Source organism: Macaca mulatta, chromosome 2, assembly GCF_049350105.2.
Source record: "Macaca mulatta isolate MMU2019108-1 chromosome 2, T2T-MMU8v2.0, whole genome shotgun sequence".
NCBI classification, from domain to species: Eukaryota; Metazoa; Chordata; class Mammalia; order Primates; family Cercopithecidae; genus Macaca; species Macaca mulatta.
The window spans coordinates 200341141-200362070 of NC_133407.1; the positions used below are offsets into that span (position 1 = coordinate 200341141).

At 38.6% G+C, this 20930-nt stretch overlaps 1 protein-coding gene across 4 annotated transcripts in view; it reads left to right on the top strand.

Annotated features, from left to right (window-relative positions):
- The first annotated feature begins 1197 nt into the window (after nucleotides 1–1197).
- The window catches only part of ROBO1 (roundabout guidance receptor 1), a 414221-nt gene continuing 394488 nt past the window's right edge, over nucleotides 1198–20930 (top strand). For all 4 annotated transcript variants that reach the window (XM_015129100.3, XM_077994321.1, XM_077994320.1 and 1 more), the window contains exon 1: nucleotides 1198–2283. In XM_015129100.3, the coding sequence (XP_014984586.1) occupies nucleotides 2229–2283 (55 nt within the window). In that variant the 5' untranslated portion in view covers nucleotides 1198–2228. The remainder of the gene's footprint in view (nucleotides 2284–20930) is intronic.

Consider the following 20930-nt stretch of genomic DNA (forward strand, 5'->3'; position numbering starts at 1 on the left):
GCCTCCTGGGTTCAAGCAATTCTTCTGTCTCAGCCTCCCGAGTAGCTGGGGCTACAGGCGAACGCCACCACGCCCGTCTAATTTTTGAATTTTGAGTAGAGACGGGGTTTCACCATATTGGTCAGGGTAGTCTCGAACTCCCGACCTTAAGTAATCCGCCCCCCTGGGCCTCCCAAAATGCTGGGATTACGGGTGTGAGCCACAGCACCTGGCCACTGTGTTTTACTTAATAGAAAGAAAGAAAAGTGACTGACTCAATGAATGAATGCCTTTCAGATGTGTCAGGTTTGTTTTGCTTTGTGTAATTTTTGTTAATGCAATAAAATATCTCGAGAACAGAAACAGAGAAGAGAAAACAGACCTGGTCACAGAGCTGTAACTGGCAGGTAGGGATTTAAGAGGGGGCACACTGGGTGTCAAAGCCTGTGTCTGGTTTTGAAATGCTGACTAGCTTCTCCTAACTGCAAACTCAGCTAGTTAAGAATGTTTCTTTGCATTTGTTTCTCTCTCTCTCTCTCTCTCTCTCTCTCTCTCTCTTTTTTTTTAACTTCCCCATTGTTAGCTTTCTAATGTGTGAAGTCTATCAAGTTGAAAGAGAGGGTTTCAAATGAAACATGAGGAAATGATCCCAAGGCCCAACCCTGTGCCTTATGATTTGGGTATCTTTTCTACAAGACTTCCACAACTGCAACTTAAAAGGATGGTCGTAGAGACTGCCCATCTACTGATATGTTCTGGATAGTTCTCTGTTTACCTACTGTCCTAAAGGCATGTTGCTCAAAATTGCTTTTTTTTTTTTTTTTTTTTTTTTTAATGGGACTGGCGAGAAGTGAGAGTGGAGTTGAGAGTCTATTCCAATTCCGGGGAGCGGCAAGGAAGAGGTTAAGTTGGACCAGGAGGATTTTTGAAGTCTTTGGCTGGGAGGTTCCATTTGGAGAAAGGTGCAGGGGAGCTAGGGGTGGCGAGAGAAACAAGACAGGTTCTCATTCGCCTGGATTTCCGATTCTGAGCAATTGGATTCTCACCTGAGGGCGCCATTGGGCACCCCTGGCTTGTGGATGGAAATACTGAGGAGCAGAACTTGCCTGACCCGCGCCTGGAGAGTAGAGGGAAGCGCAGCAAGGACCACGCGGCCCCTTTAAGTATTCTGGGGCCGGGGAGGAGAGGGAGGAAACCGGGAGCCGCCGGGACTCGGGGAAACCCACAAGCAACTGAGCTGGAGCGGAGGCAGCGTGAGAGCAGAAACTTCAGACGCCGCTGATCCGGGAGGAGCCGGGGGAGCCGCGGCGGCCGTCTCTCCCACCCGCAGCAGCATCCTCCCTGCCGTTCTCTGCCGCCCCGGGGAGAGCCGGGCGCTGCCTCTGCAGCTTCCACGAGCCAGGGGTGCAGGCAGCTACCCCCGGGAAGTTTGGGCTTCTGCGTAGTTCAGGGGCGCCTGCGAGCGCCCCAGCCGGCGAGGGGCCGGGGGCGATGTTGGGCGCCGCGCGGGGCTGGGGGCGCCCGGAAGACGTGCGAGGGTCCGCGCTCCTGCCGCCGCCTCCAGTACCCTCCGCATCCCGCAAGTGATGGGAACAAGGGCCCGCCCAGGCCGCCGCTGTCGCCGCACCGCCCCCTCGCTCGCCCCCTGCGCGCGGAGTCACCCAGTCACACTCCCGGCACCCCGAGCCCGTCCTCCGGAGCTGCTGCTGCTGCTCCTTTGGCTGCCGTCGCCGCCGCCGCGCGTGGCCCGCCGCTGACTGGGCTCGCGGGGAGACGGAGCCGCACTTTTCGGCCCTGCCGGATCCGCTCTCACACCCCAGCTTGGCCGCCGCCGCCCCGCGCCCGCCCGCGCCGCGCCGCGCCTGCCCCGGCCGCACTCTGGGGGGGCGCACGCCGGGAGGCTCGGCCCGACCGCGGAGGCAGGAAGCGGCGCGACTGCGCTTCTGCTTCGGCTCTTTGTTGTTCGCTTTGGATGGTGCTTCTTGAAAGTGTCTGAGCCGCCTCGGAAACCCTGCGGCCGGAGAAGACAGACCTTGGAATTCTTCCTCCGCAAAAGTCTCTGAGATACTGACAAGCGTCCAGAAAGGTCGACGAGTAATTGCCCTGAAAACTCCCGGCTAATTGACCCACGTTGCTTATATTAAGCCTTTGTGTGTGGTGTGTGTGGTGTGTGGCTTCATACATTTGGGGACCCTATTTCCACTCTCTCCTCTTGGCATGAGACTGTATGCAGGATCCACCCGAGGACAATGATTGCGGAGCCTGCTCACTTTTACCTGTTTGGATTAATATGTCTCTGTTCAGGTAACCCCGCGTCTTCTTTCTTCACCCTTGATCCTCCCTGTTCCCCTCTCTCCACTTTTCACAATCAAACCCAGAATTGCATTTTGGTTACGCGTCCCTCCCAAGGCGGGAGGGGCTCTATTCCTGCAAGACTTTTAGGCGAACATGTTCCTAGTTCACATTTGGGGTTGTCTCTTTTTCCCATTCCCCAAAATCTCCCCTCCGCCCCTGAACCTCCTCAAGACTCTTTGCAGATCTCGGCCTTTTGCCAAGTTCAGGGCACGCCCAGATTACTCTGGGCAAACGCACGTCTAAGCACTGGGGTGGGAGGAGGCCGCGGCTGGCGGGGAGCTGGGGCCCCCAGGATGAGCCGAAGTGAGTATCAGCCACCGGCCGCTTCCCTGGGGAGGGAAATGTGCGCCCTGGGAGCTTGTGGCCCGCAGGCTGGCCAGGATTCCTGAACCTAGTCCTCCTCTAGCCCCTCCTCTTCCGAGCACAAGGGGTTATTAGTAGTTGTTTTATATAACCAAAGTCTGTAATTAAATTTGATTCTGAAGAAGCTTCATGAAATAACTTCTTCTTAAGGTAGGATATAAAATAGCCACTGCCTCGCTGGGTTTAGAAGGAAACAGGCGGTTGCCAGCATCGGAAAGGGGACAGTTAGTTGCCTGGGAAGTCTCACTGGCGAAAGAAAACAGCTGAATTTGGGATGTTTAGGATTAATTAAATCATACTGAAATTCCATATGAAGTGTTGGAAGGATGCTGAAACGGGGCCCTTCTGACCTAAGAGGACACACTGTATCTACACTTGCAAATAGTTTTTTTTTTTTACCCTCCCTAAGAAACTTTTTTACTATGGGTGAACTGAGCCACGACTCAACTTTTGTTTCTTTCTTTTTGGTAGATTCTGGTTTCAATCACGGATCCGATTTCAAGCTTTAAAACACGCACACACACACGCACGCACACACACACATACACACTGGACCTCGGAATTTTTATAGTCACATTCTCATACTGAGCTTCAAGTTGCATCAGGGCTTATCGGTAAGAGTCACTCAGTTTGCACAATTATGAAACGATTTTAAAGGTTAGTTTGAGCTTTTGTGGTCTATGGTTATCATTTATGTTTTGACCGGGGATTTTACTTAAGGCAGATAGTTAACAGAGTAAGAAAAAGGGGGGGGGGGGGGCAGAGTGGAAATAAATAAATAAACCACATATGTCAGCTAAATGATACCGAATAAACTCCTAAAATAATTTTAGCCTATGAATTGTGCTTGCTGGCTGAAAGTTACAAGGAAGATTTGCAACTAAAGTACATTTTAAAAATTATTAAATTGTTTCTCCTTTAAAGAAAACAAAGTGAAGTTTCAACCTGGTGTGTCTCATGTATGTCACAGTGGAGGGATGAGTAGACTAACTCCTTGGGGTTGGCATTCCCCATTTCCAGCTTCTCCTTCCGTAACGCCTTAGTTTTCCTTAGTTTGCCTATCGAAGTGATTGAATAGTCCCTCCAATCCCCCACACCTAGCTGTGGATGCAAATCAAAAACATTAAAATCTGATCTCTCTATTTGCCTCTCTTGGCTGTGTCTCTCCCTAGTTTAATTTACAGCTTCAGATACCTTTGAGATTTCTGTTGATTCACCTTTCTGGTTAAAGTTTATTTACGTGTGTAAAGTGAAGTGTCATTGTGATAAATGACTGGAGGGGCAGATTACTGAAGATAGAGGGATTAATGGTCATTAGTCACTGTTTGAGTTGAGTTTGTATATGTTGGAACATTTTATCATGGCTGTAGATTAAAGATAGGGTCACACTAATAAGGTATCACTGAAAGCTGGTCGTGTCAACTTGGAAATTCTGTCTTCACTTGGAGAATTATTTGGGAATATACTCTCCTGTTAGATTTAGTAATCTGCGTAGTAAATATCAGAATTGTAATTTGAATAGATATGAGACAATTATAATGTTAGAGCTACATTGATTTCTAGCTTTTAGAAATCTAAAATTTCTAGTTTTTCTGTTCCTTATTTAATTTTCCATTTAAGCCATTGATGATTTTTGTAAACCTAAGTTTTTCCTATAGGTGTGCCTATCTACTTTGCCACTTTTCAGGACAAAAGCTTCTTTCCAAAGTGCTCCCTCATACCTAGCCTGAAGCTTGCTATTCCTCTGATAACTTTCACTCACGCTGTGAATCTGAACTTGGGAGGCCAGACTATTGAGCTGCTAGGGTGAGTGCATTGATTTGAATAATACTTCACAGAACTCAAGTAACTAGTAACCTGGGTGTGTTCAAGACACCTGGTCAGAGAATGAATGAAGTTCTTGAAAGATTGTGTTTCATGTCTTGCCCCAAGCCTAGGATCACAGTCTATCACTTGTTAATGGAGTGTATTTAAGAGAAATGTGGTGAGCTTAAATAAATCAAAGTGTACTGAGAGGATAACTTAACCTTCAACAAGATTTAACCTGTGAAAGCATCTATTGGTTGTCAGTTCTTTTTTTCTTTCTTTTCTTCCTTTTTTAACTGTCTGCCAACTTAACAAAGTCTAACACTTTTCTTCAAACAGATTATAAACTCCATTTTGGTATGTTGATGGCATACTTAGTATTAAGTGTTGTGCTTAAGAGTGTTCACTTCTTACAACCTTTTATCTATTAACTTGATGCTACAAAAAATAACCTTTCATTCAATGAAACTGGGATGTAGAAAAAGTGGTTATTCCTTCCGAAATTCATTTTTCAGGTATATTCCTTTAATTAGTTGGTCTGTCTGCCTTTTTTATGGACAGATAGACTTCTGGTGAGTTTGTGGGGTGGGAGGGTGCAGGGAGAGGTAGCCCTGAAAAAAATCCATGTGCTCTCTCAGGATCTAACATTTTTCCTTCATAGACTTCCTCTTCTCCAATCCATTTGCTAAAACCTGCTTTTAAGTGAAAAAGTAATTGAATTTCAGTTCAAACTTAGGATGAGATTTGAATTTCAAATAAATGATAGTTTACTCATACTGTCTTTCTTTTTCTTGGGTTTTTTTTTTTGGTGGGGGGAGGGGGTAGGGTTTCTCTTGGGAAGAGGAACTTTTTTAGGTAAGTTTCACTATTTGAACCAATTGTCTGGTCTCTGGTCTATCTTCCTCTCTTCCTTCTTCCGTCTTTCTTTCTGGTAAGATTATTGTGTAGTTCCAATATGATCTGGCTAGTTTCTTTATAACCTTTCTGGCTTTTAAATGTACATACTTAAATACTGTGATATCTTTTAAAATATCTTTATTTCTTGATAATGGACATTCTAATGCATAAGACATTTATGGCTAAAAGGTCTTAGAACAGAAAGTTTACCTGAAGTTTTTTCTTAGTCTTTGCTACAACAAATGAAATATTCTTATGTCAATTAAAGTGACACAGAATGCTAAATTTCAGACTAACAATGACCATTTATTTTTCATTTTTACATTGACTAGATATCTATAATTTAAAATAACTGGGCAACAGGAATCCAACGGGAAGTAAGCAGCATAACAGCTTCTCAGTGAAGACTATAAGTGGTTGAATCTTTATTATCATCTGTGTTAATAAAAGATGTTATGGTGATACTTTGGTTAATTTTGGCCTTTAAAAAATGTTTAATTTTTAAAACAAAAATATAAACTGCCCTGTGAGCTCGAGTTCATATAGGAAAATAGAAGGAAAGCAAAGTTATCATTCAATTTAAAATTAGGCCTAAGGTAATCTGTAGACTACATGAAAGGAAAGAACCAAAAAGAAAAATAAAGTAATAAACAAAAAGCAGAAGTCTAGAGAAGTGTAGTAGAAACTGGGTCTAGCATTAAGCTAGTTTTAAAATATAGGCGGGGGTACAGTGGAAGTAGACCGAGCGGCCAAGTGTGAGTGCGCCCTCTGACCACACACAGCACAAGCAGCGAATCCAAAAAGTGGATTTCTTTTTCTTTTTCTGAAACGGAGTCTCACCCTGTCACCCAGGCTGGAGTGCAGTGGCGCGATCTTGGCTCACTGCAACCTCTGCCTCCTGGGTTCAAGTGATTCTTCTGCCTCAGCCTCCTGAGTAGGGCGCCCACCACCATGCCAGGATAATTTTTGAATTTTTAGTAATAGAGATGGGTTTTCGCTATGTCGGCCAGGCTGGTCTCAAACTCCTGACCTCAGGTGATCTGCCTGCTTCGGCCTCCCAAAGTGCTGGGATTACAGGGATGAACCAGTGTGCCCGGCCCAAAAAGTGGATTTCTGAAAATATGATGTCAGTGTATATACTCTTAAATTCAACAACTATATAAAGAACTAGATAGTTTGCATGTTTAAAACTACAAAAAAAAAAAAAAAGCAATTTGAAGCATGTTTAACTCTTTCGTGAATCAATAGAATAGTTTTTTTTTAACCTACATATGATAAGACTTTAGAATATTGACTGCCTCAATGTATATACAAGACCGATACACCAAGTAGTTACCTTCTGTATCGTAACGCTTTTGTTTAAAGGAGACCAGTAAAGTGGAAGAAGGAAATAATTAAAAGATGAGATGGAGTTCAAACTCTAGGTGCAATAAGAAACTTTATGGAAATGGCGACTTTTACTATGAAACTAGGACTATCACTGAACACTCGCCATTATCTTATTTAATGCTCATAAAAATCCTATGACATATATGCTGTTGTTTCTAAGATATTACTGTGCCCCGATTTTATTGTTGTGGAAACTATATCATAGAGAAGTTAGGAAATGTGGTTCAGCAGGGATTTGAACCACGCTGGCTCCAAAACTCTTAACTACTGTGCATTTTCCTAGTTGAAAGAGAGAAATGAAGAATTTAAATAAGAAAGATTATGGTTCAATCGCTTTTTATTTTAAAACTTGTCTCAAAAAAAATCCACTTACATAAGACTGTGGTTTGAACACTTGAGAATTTGGATGGAAGGTATTATTCTTCCTGTTATTAAGAAAATGGTCTCTAATTTTTAGATCACCAGGCAAGACAGTCCGTTCTTTACATCTAACCAGTTCACATTCAGCCTTGATGATGTCTGCATTTTCTGGCATGCTTAAAAGAGGAGACTGAATGTGATTCCAAACATTGTCTGCTGGGGATGCAGATGCACATGGCTTCCAAGTTGTATTTTGGAGAATGAATGGCATTGTCCTTCTTGCACACTTGAGGAAAGATTTTGCTCTGCTCTGAATCCCAAGGCAGATAATTGGTACTCCTCCCAGAAGAGCCTGTGGAGAGACAATCATTTCCCCTGTGGTTGCTCTTAGGCTGTGGGTTGAGTATGGGCTGGTGATCATTTAGCAGATGAGCCTTCTGCTTGACTGCTGTTCACAGATAACTCACTTCATGGTTACTGATCATGGAGGGGCTGAGCCTTAATACCTGGTTGATCAGCTGGTTGGAAACTGCTTATGCATAGCCAATAAAGTTGCCATCCTGTGGAGATCAAAAGGCTACCTCCATTCTTTACAATTCTGGATTAGCATGATTTCCTTTCCCCTTCACCCTCCACTTTCAGCCCCTTCCTTCAATCTTGCTGTTGAAGAAGAGGAAGAAAAAAAGATGATCTGTGGTGTACGGGGAGATAGCTTTGATCTCCACTGCTTTGCTTTTTCCTCTCTCTTTTTTAACCATCCAAAAGGCTATTTCTAACACCGAAAGGTGTCATGTTGCTTGCTTCATGGGAGAGCTCAGCCTCATTTCCCTTCAGCCAAAACAGGCTGCTACAAATCCTCTTATTTCTGCGATTTTACTTGGCTTCCAAACATCTTATGACAGTGTTGTTCCACACTTAAGATAATATTTTGAACAGCATGACTGTGCATATCTTTCTGACTTTATTCAAGGAGAGAAATACCTCTGTGGCGTTCACAGCTGTCCATGGCTTAGAGCCGGAAAAGAATATTCTGTTTATTTAATTTAATTAATTCATATTATTTTTTGGGGAAAGTGGATAGAAGGTAAGCAATTGTAGAAAATGTTCTAGGATCACAAGATGAGACTAAATAGTCTTTCTGGGCTTAATGCTTGTCACCTAGTTTGACACTTAAATGAAGCGTTAAAAGCACCATCAAAGGATACAAGCAAATGTCAACAGAGCAATGTGGTTCTGTGTTAAATGGGAATATAGTCTTTTTGTGTCAAGTGATTGCTTTGTATGCAGCATATAGGAAATAGTCGGTTTTGCTTCCTAATAATACAGTATTTTGGGGATCTATTTTTAAAATCATGTTAGTCTTTCAGTTAAGTAGAGCAAGGTTTACTAGAACACATTTTTAAACTACTTCTAGTAATAACAGCTCACAGTTAAAACACTTTCTCAAGATGCTCTTCGTTAGATTTCAGAAAGTATTAAGTTCAAAATATATCTAAATTCAACTCATCTGTACAGGACCTGAGAGCTGGGGACAGCTTGTCCACAGTCAGCCATGAAAGGAGCATGGAGTCCTCAAAGCTCTTCTCTAAGATTATTTGAGTTCTGCTTGAAACACAGTTCGTATGCCCAGTTTGTATAGAAAGTTAAAGAGTAAAAAAGTCTGTTACATGTGATTATTAAGTACTTGAAAAGCCATTTCAGGTATATGTTATCTCTTGATTTAACTTATAATTTCAATGAGCATAACAAGATAGTATTCATATGACATAAAAGTCTTTGGATCATGTTAGGTATGGTCATAATTTATGCAGCATTATGGAGTATATATATAACACCAACTTGCTAAGTTTATTCCTGGGTTTTGGTAGAAGAGGAAACAAAGCTAGATTTTAACTTCTCTGCACTAACGTGATTGGAGCCCTTTTACATTATTATCAATTTCAGGTAGAGTAGGAAAAGAAAATGAAGCCAAAGAATGATTGAATCGGGTCACAAATGTCTGTTTCAATATCATTTGGCGACATAGTGCTAATGAGATACACTAAGTCTCATAAATTGATCTCCAACTTAACTTGCCTGCTGTTACATTTTCTTGTTTAGCATGTGATTTTCTTTTTTCACTAATGGTAGACTTTTAATTTGGCTAAAGAAATGTATCTATCTGCAATTCCTTTCCTATACAAGAACATGTCTACTTTTTAGTTGCATAGCTCTAAAGCTGATTTTGTGTACTTAGGCTTTATTGAAAAGGAAGTCTGTCACTCTGAAACTTCACTGAAATGGTCCTTGCTCATACAACAAAGTGAGTTAAAGTACGTTTGTATGTGTTAACTACACATACCTCTGGGTAGCTTTAAGCTTCTTTAGTTGCTTGGTTTGGGAAGTAATTTCAGTATATCCAGACCATTCCATTAGCAAGTTGTCTGAGTAAAGTAAACCAGCTTGTACAGGCTGTGGAAAATAAAACGCATCTGTTCATTTCCCTTGTATCTGAAGAGAAGTGAAAATGCCCTAGCAACCTGGTAGAACGACCACTTGCTTAAATTAATGAATTTAGTAATATAGTTGCAAAATCTAAATCTGTAGAAGAAAAACAGGGGAGACGTAAAGCTTTCATTCAGATATCTATGCAAATAGGAAGGGTATTCACTGACAAGATCATTGCTATTCATCTCCATGAATTCAGATTGAACACAAGCATCCTAAGGACAGCTTTGATTTAAATTCAGTATGGTGATGAAGAAAAAGAAACTCATTGTGTTATTTGATCTTTTCTCCTATCATGGGTCATTGAATCTTAAGCACTCATTGCTTTTTAAGAGTCTATATATAGATATAGATAAATATATATATATATATATATATTTTTACATGATGAAAAAACCCAAGTGACTTATTAAGTGATGATTGATGCAGTAGTATAGGCCCAGCTGTATACACGGAACCGGGAACACTAGGAATCAATAATATCTCTAATAATAATGGTAATACTGATAATGCCTAAAAGTTATACAGTGTTATTATCTGCTTGACAAAGTGCTAACATGCCTTATCTTATTTAATACTTAAAACAATCACATTAGAAATGAATGTGTTGTTATTAGCCCTGTCTGTCAATATGAAAAATGAGGTTCAACAAGTTAAGCTCTTTTACTATGGCCAGTCAATGTAGTAGAGTGAGGATTTGAAATTAGCCTGTCTCATCCCAGAATTCCTGCTTTTCATGATTCTACAAACATATTATACTATTCCCTTAAAGATAATGAATGTAGATGAAACAGTGTAAAATATGTTTAGAACATATTTAGATGCTTTTTTGGGAGGGAACTACATCATGCTGCCAACCTGTTTTAGTTCCTTTTTAGATGTTTGATTTTTATGTTGCATCTTACTGTCTGTTGCTTTCTTCTCTTTGTCACATGATAACCCACAAAAAAGAATGTACCCTGGTATTACACACCCTACAACACAGAAATGTTAAGTCCAGCCCCATAATATGGTTTTTTCAGTGCTGTTCAGTTTGTGGAATAAATTTGAAATAGTAAGTACCAACTAGTTTTTATGATAGCTCAATTGTGTGAGTAGAATTGTCCTTATAGAGAAAGTAGAATCACTGTTATCCTTATTCTATAAGGAACTGATTGTTTATTTTTCATTTTTTGATTTTGATAATAAATGGTGATAAGATGTAATTGATAATAAAACATATTAAGCAGAAGCTTAGTTAGAATCTGTGATTAGCATTCCTTTAAAGGTGTGTTCTTCTCCAATGACAGGTTTTACGGAAAACAAAGACTTTAGCATTGGTTCACATAATTCCTGCCAGTGAAACCTGTATGAGTCTGTAATAGCTACCAAAAACAGAACTGTAATCGATACTCTTTCAGAAGTAATGCAGTTGGTTTGGGGAATACCATTCTTTTGCTTTTCTTACTGTTTTAAATATGTGTTTCTGACTATGGCTGTTGTATAATTTCTTAGGTAGGGTTTTCTCAGCTGAATTCAGTGGTCTTCCAAAGTTATTTCCAAACACGTAGATGGGATTGTATATTTACATTCATCTATTTCCATAGGTTTGGGAGTTTACATAAGGCTTAAATGAAAATTGAAGCTTTCCCCAGTTTTTTCCTCTATACTACTAATCAAAACAGTATCATATCTAAAACTTTCCCTTATTTGAGACTTGGTTCTTATTAAGGTTTTTACATTGTTTTAAAATATACTTCAGGCTGGGCATGGTGGCTCACGCCTGTAAACCCAGCACTTTGGGAGGCTGAGTCGGGTGGATCACCTGAGATCAGGAGTTTGAAAGCAGCCTGGCCAACATGGTGAAACCCCATCTCTACTTAAAAAAACAAACAAACAAACAAACAAAATATATATATATATATAAAATATATATAACTATATATATATTTTTTGCAGTGAGCTGAGATCGTGCCATTGTACTCCAGCTCAGGTGACAACAGTGAGACTTCCATCTGGAAAAAAAAAAAAAAACAAAAAACAACACACACACACACACACACACACACACACACACACACACACACACTTCAGGACTGGGTGCAGTGGCTCATGCCTGTAATCCTAGTACTTTGGGAGATTGAGGTGGGAGGATTGCTTAAGCCCAGAAGTTTGAGACCAGCCTGGGCAATATAATGAGATGCTACAGAAAACAAAAACAAAAACAAAAACAAACAAAAAACACAACTTAGCATGGTGTAGTGGTGCATGCTTTTAGTCTCAGCTACTTGGGAAGCTGAGGTGGGTGGATGAGCCCAGGAGGTTGAGGATGCAGTGAGCTGTATTCATGCCTTTGCACTTCAGTCAGAGAGGAAAAATGAGATCCTGTCTCAAAAAAAAAAAAAAGTATGTATACATAAATATGTATAATATACAATATACATATGTGTATACTATGTATGTATACATATACATGTATACACACACATGCTTCATAATAAATATATTTCAGTACATCCATTGCTTTGCAGTTTGCCACTCATTTAATGCTACTTGTTTATTATTAATGGAACTTAATAATGTTATTTTATTCCTCAGTAAACTACTATCAATCATGATAATAATAAAAAATTATTATTCAGCAGCTGCCAACCTTTGCTGGTATTAGATACTTTAAGGAATGTTTCAGGCATACCTGATAATGTGCAAGAGCTTTTAATACAAGATTCAAGTTGTGTACACATAGACCACAAAATGAAATGTCGATTTACATTAGTGAATTGTTGGCGCTATATGAATGAAAGATGTTTCCGATGTGATGAAAGAAGGGAGAATTGCATTTTGGGAACTGGGTTTCCCATATGTTGAAAGAAGGGAGAATTGCATTTTGGGAACTGGGTTTCCGATATGTTGAAAGAAGGGAGAATTGCATTTTGGGAACTGGGTTTCCGATACGATGAAAGAAGGGAGAATTGCATTTTGGGAACTGGGTTTCCGATACGATGAAAGAGGGGAGAATTGCATTTTGGGAACGGGTGGGTCAGGGGATTAACTTCGTCAGGAAACGCTTCCTGGAATAAGTAGGTTCCCAAAGAAAGGGTGCTGAGAGAAATAATAGAGAAAACTTGTTTGACTAGGGAAAGTATTTGAGAGGTGCATTTAGGAGTGGTGATCTGAAAATCTGCTTTAAGAGGTAGACTTTACAGCTATTGGTTATTACAGAATTTCACTTATGACATTGTTGTATTGTAAAGAGCATTATTTAATAATCTCATTCATTCTTTCAGTCACCTAACCAGGCAACAAAGTAGAAAAAAAATGCTCATTCCCTGTGCTTAAGGAATTTATGGTAAATGGTTGGTTGCTGTGTAGGTGATTTAATAGATGACCTCTTAGTGAGCTTATATTTAGACCATAAAAAATAATGCATATGTTAATTAGCTTGATTTAACCATTCTACAATGTTTGCGTATTTAAAAACATGTTGTACACCATAAATACATAGAATTTTTATTTGTCAATTTAAAAAATAAATAATTTTTAAAAATGCTTCAACCAAATAGAGAGAAGGTGAAAGTAAAATAAATATAAATTTGATAACCTAATTCTTAGAGATTAAGATATTTGTTTTCTGGCATTTTCTTTGAGGTTATAGATAGCAGTAGACAGATAAAATAGGCTTTGATATAATGCTGTGTGTATTTTTATTTTCAATCTATCAGAGAATCCTTTGGACAGTACCTTGGACTATCACTATGTCTCTGTCCTTCTGCCCTCTCCGCGGTACCCTGAGCACAGTCTTCATTCTTTGCTCATTACTTTCTGTGTCAGGAATTATCTCTTCATAGCATAGACATTTACAATTTTTATAAAACTTGTCTGCATATTAAGCTAAAACCTAATTCTAATTCCTGACCTACTGGCCTGGTTTTATCCTCCAAAGCTACCCAAGGTAAATCTAATTTAGTTTCAGTATTCGAAGAGAGTTATTTTGTTCTTTTTAAACTTGTTATTCTTCAGGCACAAGATGCCCCCCCCCCACCTTTTTTATTTTCTCATTTGATAAAGATTCATTTCCCTTGGTTATGTTGTTTTTGTTGTTATTGTTTTAAGTATATCTAATTAGCCAGTGTCTTTCTAAAGTGTAAGGTCAAGTTTGAGGAGTCTACCTTCCTTTTTATTTAAAAATGTAAATAACTTTTAACTTTCTCCTAACCATCCAACAAATCTTGCATTTTATAAGTGTTCCCTTGGTATCCTGGGATGTAATGCTTTTCTGGATCAGGAGATTTAAAATGTATTACGAAGCTAGGTAACTGATCTTTTCATCTTTTTTTCCCACTGAACCATCTGAAGTCTGGTCTAAAGTCACAATCTCACAAATAAAACCTAAGAGATTCTGTTTTCTTGTTTTTTTTTCTGATATTATTTTGTAAGGGTTGAAAACTGAAATGCCTATACAAGGTCTGCTTAGAAAGGAAGTGCTTGTATCAGGGCCAAGAGGTGGTTGGCTGAATCTTGCTCCAGGGAAATACAGCCTCAATGTCGACAAACTTTCAGATGGACTTTTCAAGAGGAAGCATACATTTGTATTTTTAAATACAATTTCCTAACCAATAAATATGGATAGATGAGTGTGAATGAATAATAAGTGCTTGTACCAAATATGGTATACAGGCCATCATTTTGTGGCTGCAGTATTACACCGCTCATCCTACGGCCAACTGACCAATCTGTTGCTGCCTATTTCTACTCGAAATACATCAGTATCTCCTTACTTTTTGTTATCTTCTGTGTTTTACATTTTTATTTTTCTGGTGTTTGCCCTCTTCTTTGTATAGTTACTAGTTAAATGTTTACACAATGGCTTACTTAACCAAAAGCTTCTCCTTTATTGGTAGCTATTTACATTTTACAAATTGTATTTGTTGAGCTAGGCAAAGTGATCAGTTTTACTGTTTATGTTTATTCTTTTGTCCTAAAGCTAACAAACAAAGAAAACAAAACCACGAGCCCTTTGATGAGCTAAGAGTCCCTGATGAGCTGAATAAATAAATATATTCTTGAATAAGAAGAGAAGTTATCAACATGGTTTTAAGGCTTACTGATTGCTATTAAGAGATGCACCACTGTGTTGCATATGAATTACATGTTAGGAAAATACATTAAGGAAATTTTAAGAAATAAAAATAAAGAAAATTGAGGTTGTGGCTGGATTACAAAGAAGTCCCTATCTTCTGCAAGTATTTATTGCAGGATTATTTTTAAAATCTAGTTTCTCTTATTTGTTTTGTTATTTGCTAATAGAGTATTAGTTATTTGACAGAAATATTTTCAGGAGAGAAGCTTAATCTAAAGGATTGGTAATCATTAACAATTGAATATTAACCAGAAATGAAAAGAAAGCATCTCTGAAATAATTTGTCAGTGAAAAATGTTATTTAACTTACAAAATATTGATTTGTGCACAGTTTTCAAGAGTATATATAGCATTTCTGTGAGGAATCTTGTGCATATTTCATAAATGTTTCTGAAATGACATTTGGAGGATTTCTTTAGGCAACATAGAAATGGTATAATATGCTCAGGTGGTTGAGATATACTACAAAACTAAATATATGAAGAAACTTTTGTTAACTCTTTTTTTTCCTTGGGAAAACTTGGTTATTTTTTGCAAAATTTAAGAAAAATATTTCCAAATGTAGAAAATTTTATTTTTCATTATGTTTCACGGTAAAATGCATAGAATTTCTTTTTGTGTCTGAATGATTCATCCTGCTGGAATAATATGGTAGTCCCATTGGGGATCATTAAGAGCATTACTCATGTAAGACATCTATCAGGGGCAGCCCTCCTCATGCTAAATTCTAGAGCTACAGCTCAGGAATAATATGAGATGCTCACAGGCATGAGGAAGGGAATAACGTCTGAGTGGGAGAAGGTCAAGTCACGGGCAGGGAAGAGGTCAGGAGCAGTAATGTGCCCTGAGCAAGGAGAGCGGATTCATTTGAAGCTGGAAACCATCAGCAGCATTTTATTGTCCATAGGAGGCATGTTTAAAGATGAGCATTATCTGATGCTTGACAAATAGCTTGCCAATAATAACGGATTCTTCATGATTTGAAAAGACAGCCATGATTCCCACATTTCTTTGGAAATTGTTTCTATAGATGATAACTGCAGCCTTTAGAAGAATGTCATGAGAGTATATTAGCTGATTTGTCTAAGCTTTGATGATTTTTATTGTCCCTGGGACCATAACTCTATTTCTTCTCCTTATTTCCTTACAAAGACCTTTTCTTCTTTGTGAACCATAGAAATAAAATGTTTAATTCATTTTCTTATGAGACGGTACCGTGTATTTGGGTGTGTTGGAATTGCTGATTTGCTTACGTTGCACACATGCCTAATTGTGGCACCAACTTTAACCACATGAATACACTCTTACTCCTCTGGCTTTTCTAACATCTGCTTCCTCCATGTGGGGATACTCTGTCTATATCCTTTCCTCTCTGTTCTTTTCCCTCCTCTGTTTTCCATCCCAATTCCTGTTTGTCCTAGTGAATCAATACAGGTGTCTCATCTTCCAGCTAATGGGACTTAGCTGTCCCAGTCACCTACCCAGGACAGATTTGAGGTACTTCTTACCTTTCTCTAGCACCTTCTACATACTGTCTTTGCCCACAGTCATGCCATATTGCATACACTCATCTGTGTCTCCTTTCAAACTATGAGAGTCTGTGTCTAATGAATTACTTACAACTGGCACATATGTCATTCTGTGAATTAATAAGTGATTTAGGGAATAAAATTGGAGTATGAATTTCTTGACTTTGCTTTGACAGGAGTTATAGAAGGAATGAATACTCTTTCTGCTTTTTGAGTAAATTGTTATTTTAAAAACAGAAAAATGAACACATGAAAGAAGAAATACCAAAATTGCCAAATATCACAAATTTACATCCCCATGTTAAAAAAAAAAAATTCAAAACTCTTGGAACAACTTGTGGTAGAAATGTTGTATAGCACCAAATTTGGAAGTAGTTTATAAATGGGGGCACTCAACAGTTATATTTGTACTGAACCTCACAAAATAGATTGCTAAGGACTTTGGATGTCTACCTTGGCTTGGAGTTTGTGGATTTTTCTATGGGTTTTCTGTAGACTGATTATGGTATAGTGCAGGAGAAAAACACGTCTTGGATTTAGAGTAGGTTGTTGCTGGCTTTGAATCTGCCATTAAGTCGTTTTTCACCACACCGTGGTTGTGTTGTTTTTCATCTGTAATAGAAGGTAATTGAACCAATGGATATTTCAGTCTCTTCCAGAATTGAAGTGCTGTAGTTTTTAACTTAGGAATAACACAGTGAGCAGGATTATTTCTCAATGAATTTTTCCTCCTTGGTGTGCTTTTCAGTAGAGCATGGGTTATAAGGCTTCAGGGTTAAAATACGTAGGTTTGAAATCTTGCTTCATTACCAACTAGCCATGTCAACTTGAATGGATTATGTCAATAGAAATTTTTATTTTTCATTATGTTTCCCAGTAAAATGCATAGAATTTGTTTTTGTGCTTTTTTTTTTCTTTTTTCTGTTTTCCTTATCATTAAAATTGAGATAATATGAATATCTACTTGATGGGGTTACTGTGAAAACTAAATAAGCTGACATATGTAAAGTGTTTCAAAGAGTGTTTGGTATGTTTTGACTTCTGTTTAGTGTGAATTGTTGCATTGTTTCTATTATTATTTTCCTAATTAAGTAGTCTTTATCAAGTTTTGTTTGTTTTGTTTGGCTTTATTTTTTTAAAAGAAACTAGTTTATGTTAGTTCTGGGTGTAGACCCCGATTTACAAACCCCAAATTTAAAAAAAAAATTAATCTCCCCTCTCGGAGATTTCAAAACAGCAAACAAACAAAAGCAGAGAAGGCATGAGCATGTAAAGGAAAATTCAGTGTTAATTTGACAGTTTGGAGACAGATTTCTGGGCAGATTGCCATGTCAATGTGATAGCCATTTCTATCCCAGTAAAGGGAAATATAATAATGTTTGTGCTGTACAAAAATGCCAACAATTAGAGGCTGTATGAGCTTGCCTCCCCACTCCCACATTTAAAAAAAATGTTAATGCTTCTAAGAGGATTAAGAGATTTACAATTACTGTGATTATTTTAATCAGATTATAGATCTTCCTTTACTTGGAGCTCATCTCTGTAGCACTGGGGAACGGAGGTTTTCATGTGGAGTGTGGGACGGGCACAGGGACTGAGAAGTGTGGAAGATGGAGAAAAATGAGGCCCTTTTGAATCCTGGAGCAATACAGTGGGTTCTAAAGACAGGTGAAGTACTAGCTGCAAACTTCACTTGTTGAAAATGTTTTGAATCCCGAGACACTCTTTCCAACTTCCTTCTCTACTAATTAAGTTACACCCTCAAGAAAGCAAAGATGAAATTGAAAGTATTAATACTGTGTCTTAAGAACATGATTTTCAGGTTAGCAGTTGACATAAGCCTGGGAAATTCAGTGATATTTATGGCGTAATATGGTGGTTAGCAGCTTGGCCTCTAGAGCAATTCATTGATTTAATAAATAATTATCACATTTTGTGTGTCTGGCTCTCTGTACACTAATTTTGACACTATCACTGGTGAACTGTGAAATTGGTTATATTTAACTTTTCTAAATTTTCCTTATCTGTAAATGAGGGATAGATTAAATGCAAAACACACATATTTCTTATAGGTATTATTTAATTTTATCTCTTCATATGAATATATATTTCTAGGAAAGCAGCAAAATGTTGGACTATTGATACTTCATGCTAATTAAGTACCATTTAGAAATAGTAATACTGGAAGAAATTTGAAGAAAGTAAGTAGGCAGAGGTGTAGGTTCCATGGCCGAAAGAGCAGCCTGATTTCCATTGCTGCCAACTTGAGTGTGACATATCCCCCTTCATATTGTCTATTTCATTCCAGGCCAGCGTTTCATGTGTGCCTGTCATTGCCACTTGCTTCATATGTGCTCGTGGTCAGTTTATCAGGGAAGCCTTCCTTGAATTCCTTACTTACAGATTCTCCTGTAGATATCTATAGTCTCTTGTCACTGTATGGGATGACCCATGGCTGTTTTACAGAACCTAAGTATCCAAATAGTTGCCACACCACCTGGTACATAGTGGGAGCTCCGTAACTGTTCATTGAATGAATAAAATTCTAAACTGATCATTTTAACATTCTAAAAAAAAAAAAAGCGTATTTAAGAAAAAATAGTATGTTCTCCTCCAAACTGAAAATTAAATAAGTTTATGTTATCTAATATTTTGCTTATCCTTAATATTGATGATTTTTTCCCATAAATGTGATAGTAAAGAGCTCACAGTGAGGTTGCCTTCAGTATTATTAAAGAGACACATTTCAATGCTGAATTGCTTCTTTAAGGAACTTATAGTGATAAGCTGTATATTTGAGATTGCTGAGAAACATCTAGAGAATTTGAGAACCTCAAATTATTGTTAAAATATATATATTTTAAATTGCCTAGTATCTTACAGAAACTAACTCATAGATAGATGGACAGAAAAAGTACAGTGAAACTCTCTCCTATTCTTTAGGATAATTTATGTAACTTTTACTGGGTACTTGCCATAGGTCAAAGATTTCTAGGCAGTGATGATATGAAAACAGAATTAGTTATGGTCACTACACACAAAGTTCATGATATGGTTTGGCTGTGTCCCCACCCAAATCTTATCTTGAATTGTAGTTCCCATAATCCCCATGTGTTGTGGGAGGGACCTGGTGGAAGGTGATTGAATCATGGGGGCAGTTACTTCCATGCTGTTCTTGTGATAGTGAGTGACTTCTCATGAGATCTGATGGTTTTATTTATTTATTTGTTTATTTAATTTTACTTTACGTTCTGGGATACATGTGCTGAACATGCAGGTTTGTTACATAGGTATGCATGTGCCATGGTGGTTTGCTGCACCTGTTAACCCATCATCTAGATTTTAAGCCCCGCATGCATTAGGTATTTGTCCTAATGCTCTCCATCCTCTTTCCCCCTACCCCCTGACAGGCCCCAGTGTGTGTTGTTCCCCTGCATGTGTCCATGTGTTCTCATTGTTCAACTCCCATTTATGAGTGAGAACATGCAGTGTTTGGTTTTCTGTTCCTGTGTTAGTTTGCTGAGGATGATGGTTTCCAGCTCCACCCATGTCCCTGCAAAGGATATGTACTCATTCTTTTTTATGGCTGCATAGTATTCCATGGTGGATATGTGCCACATTTCCTTTATCCAGTCCATCATCGATGGGCATTTGGGTTAGTTCCATGTCTTTGCTATTGTAAATAGTGCTGTGCAGTAAACATTTGTGTGCATGTGTCTTTATAGTAGAATGATTTATAATCCTTTGGGTATATGCTCAGTAATGGGATTGCTGGGTCAAATGGTATTTCTGGTTTTAGATCCTTGCGGAATCACCACACTGTCTTCCACGATGTTTGAACTAGTTTAGAGTCCCAACAGTGTAAAAGCATTCCTATTTCTCCACCCTTTCTCCAGCATCTGTTCTTTCCTGACTTTTTAATGATTGACATTCTAACTGGTGTGAGATGGTATCTCATTGTGGTTTTGATTTGCATTTCTCTAATGACCAGTGATGATGAGCTTTTTTTCATATGTTTGTTGGCCACATAAACATCTTTTTTTGAAAAGTGTCTGTTCATATCCTTTGCCCACTTTTTGATGGGATTGTTTGATAAATGGGATCTAATTAAACTAAAGAGCTTCTGCTCAGCAAAAGAAGCTATCATCAGAGTAAACATGCAGGCTACAGAATGGGAGAACATTTTTGCAATCTATCCATCTGACAAAAGTGTACTATTCAGAATCTACAAGGAACTTAAACAGATTTACAAGAAAGAAAGAAACAACCCCATCACAGAGATCTGATGGTTTTATAAGGGGCTTTTCCTCTTTTGCTCTGCACTTCTCCTCGCTGCTGCCATGTCAAGGATGTGTTTGCTTTCCCTTCCACCATGGTTGTAAGTTTCCTGAGGCCACCTCAGCCATGGTGAACTGTGAATCCATTAAAACTCTTTCCTTTATAAACTACCCAGTCTCAGGTGTGTCTTCATAGCAGCATGTGAACGGATTAATACAGTTCACATTGTGTAATAACTGAAGAAGGCATATGAATAATTAGAATATGATGAACACACACCCACATGGTAATAGAAGTGCAAGAAGGGAAAATGTACTTCCTACTAGGGTCAAGGAGTATTTAAAGAAAATTTGACCTAAATATTAATG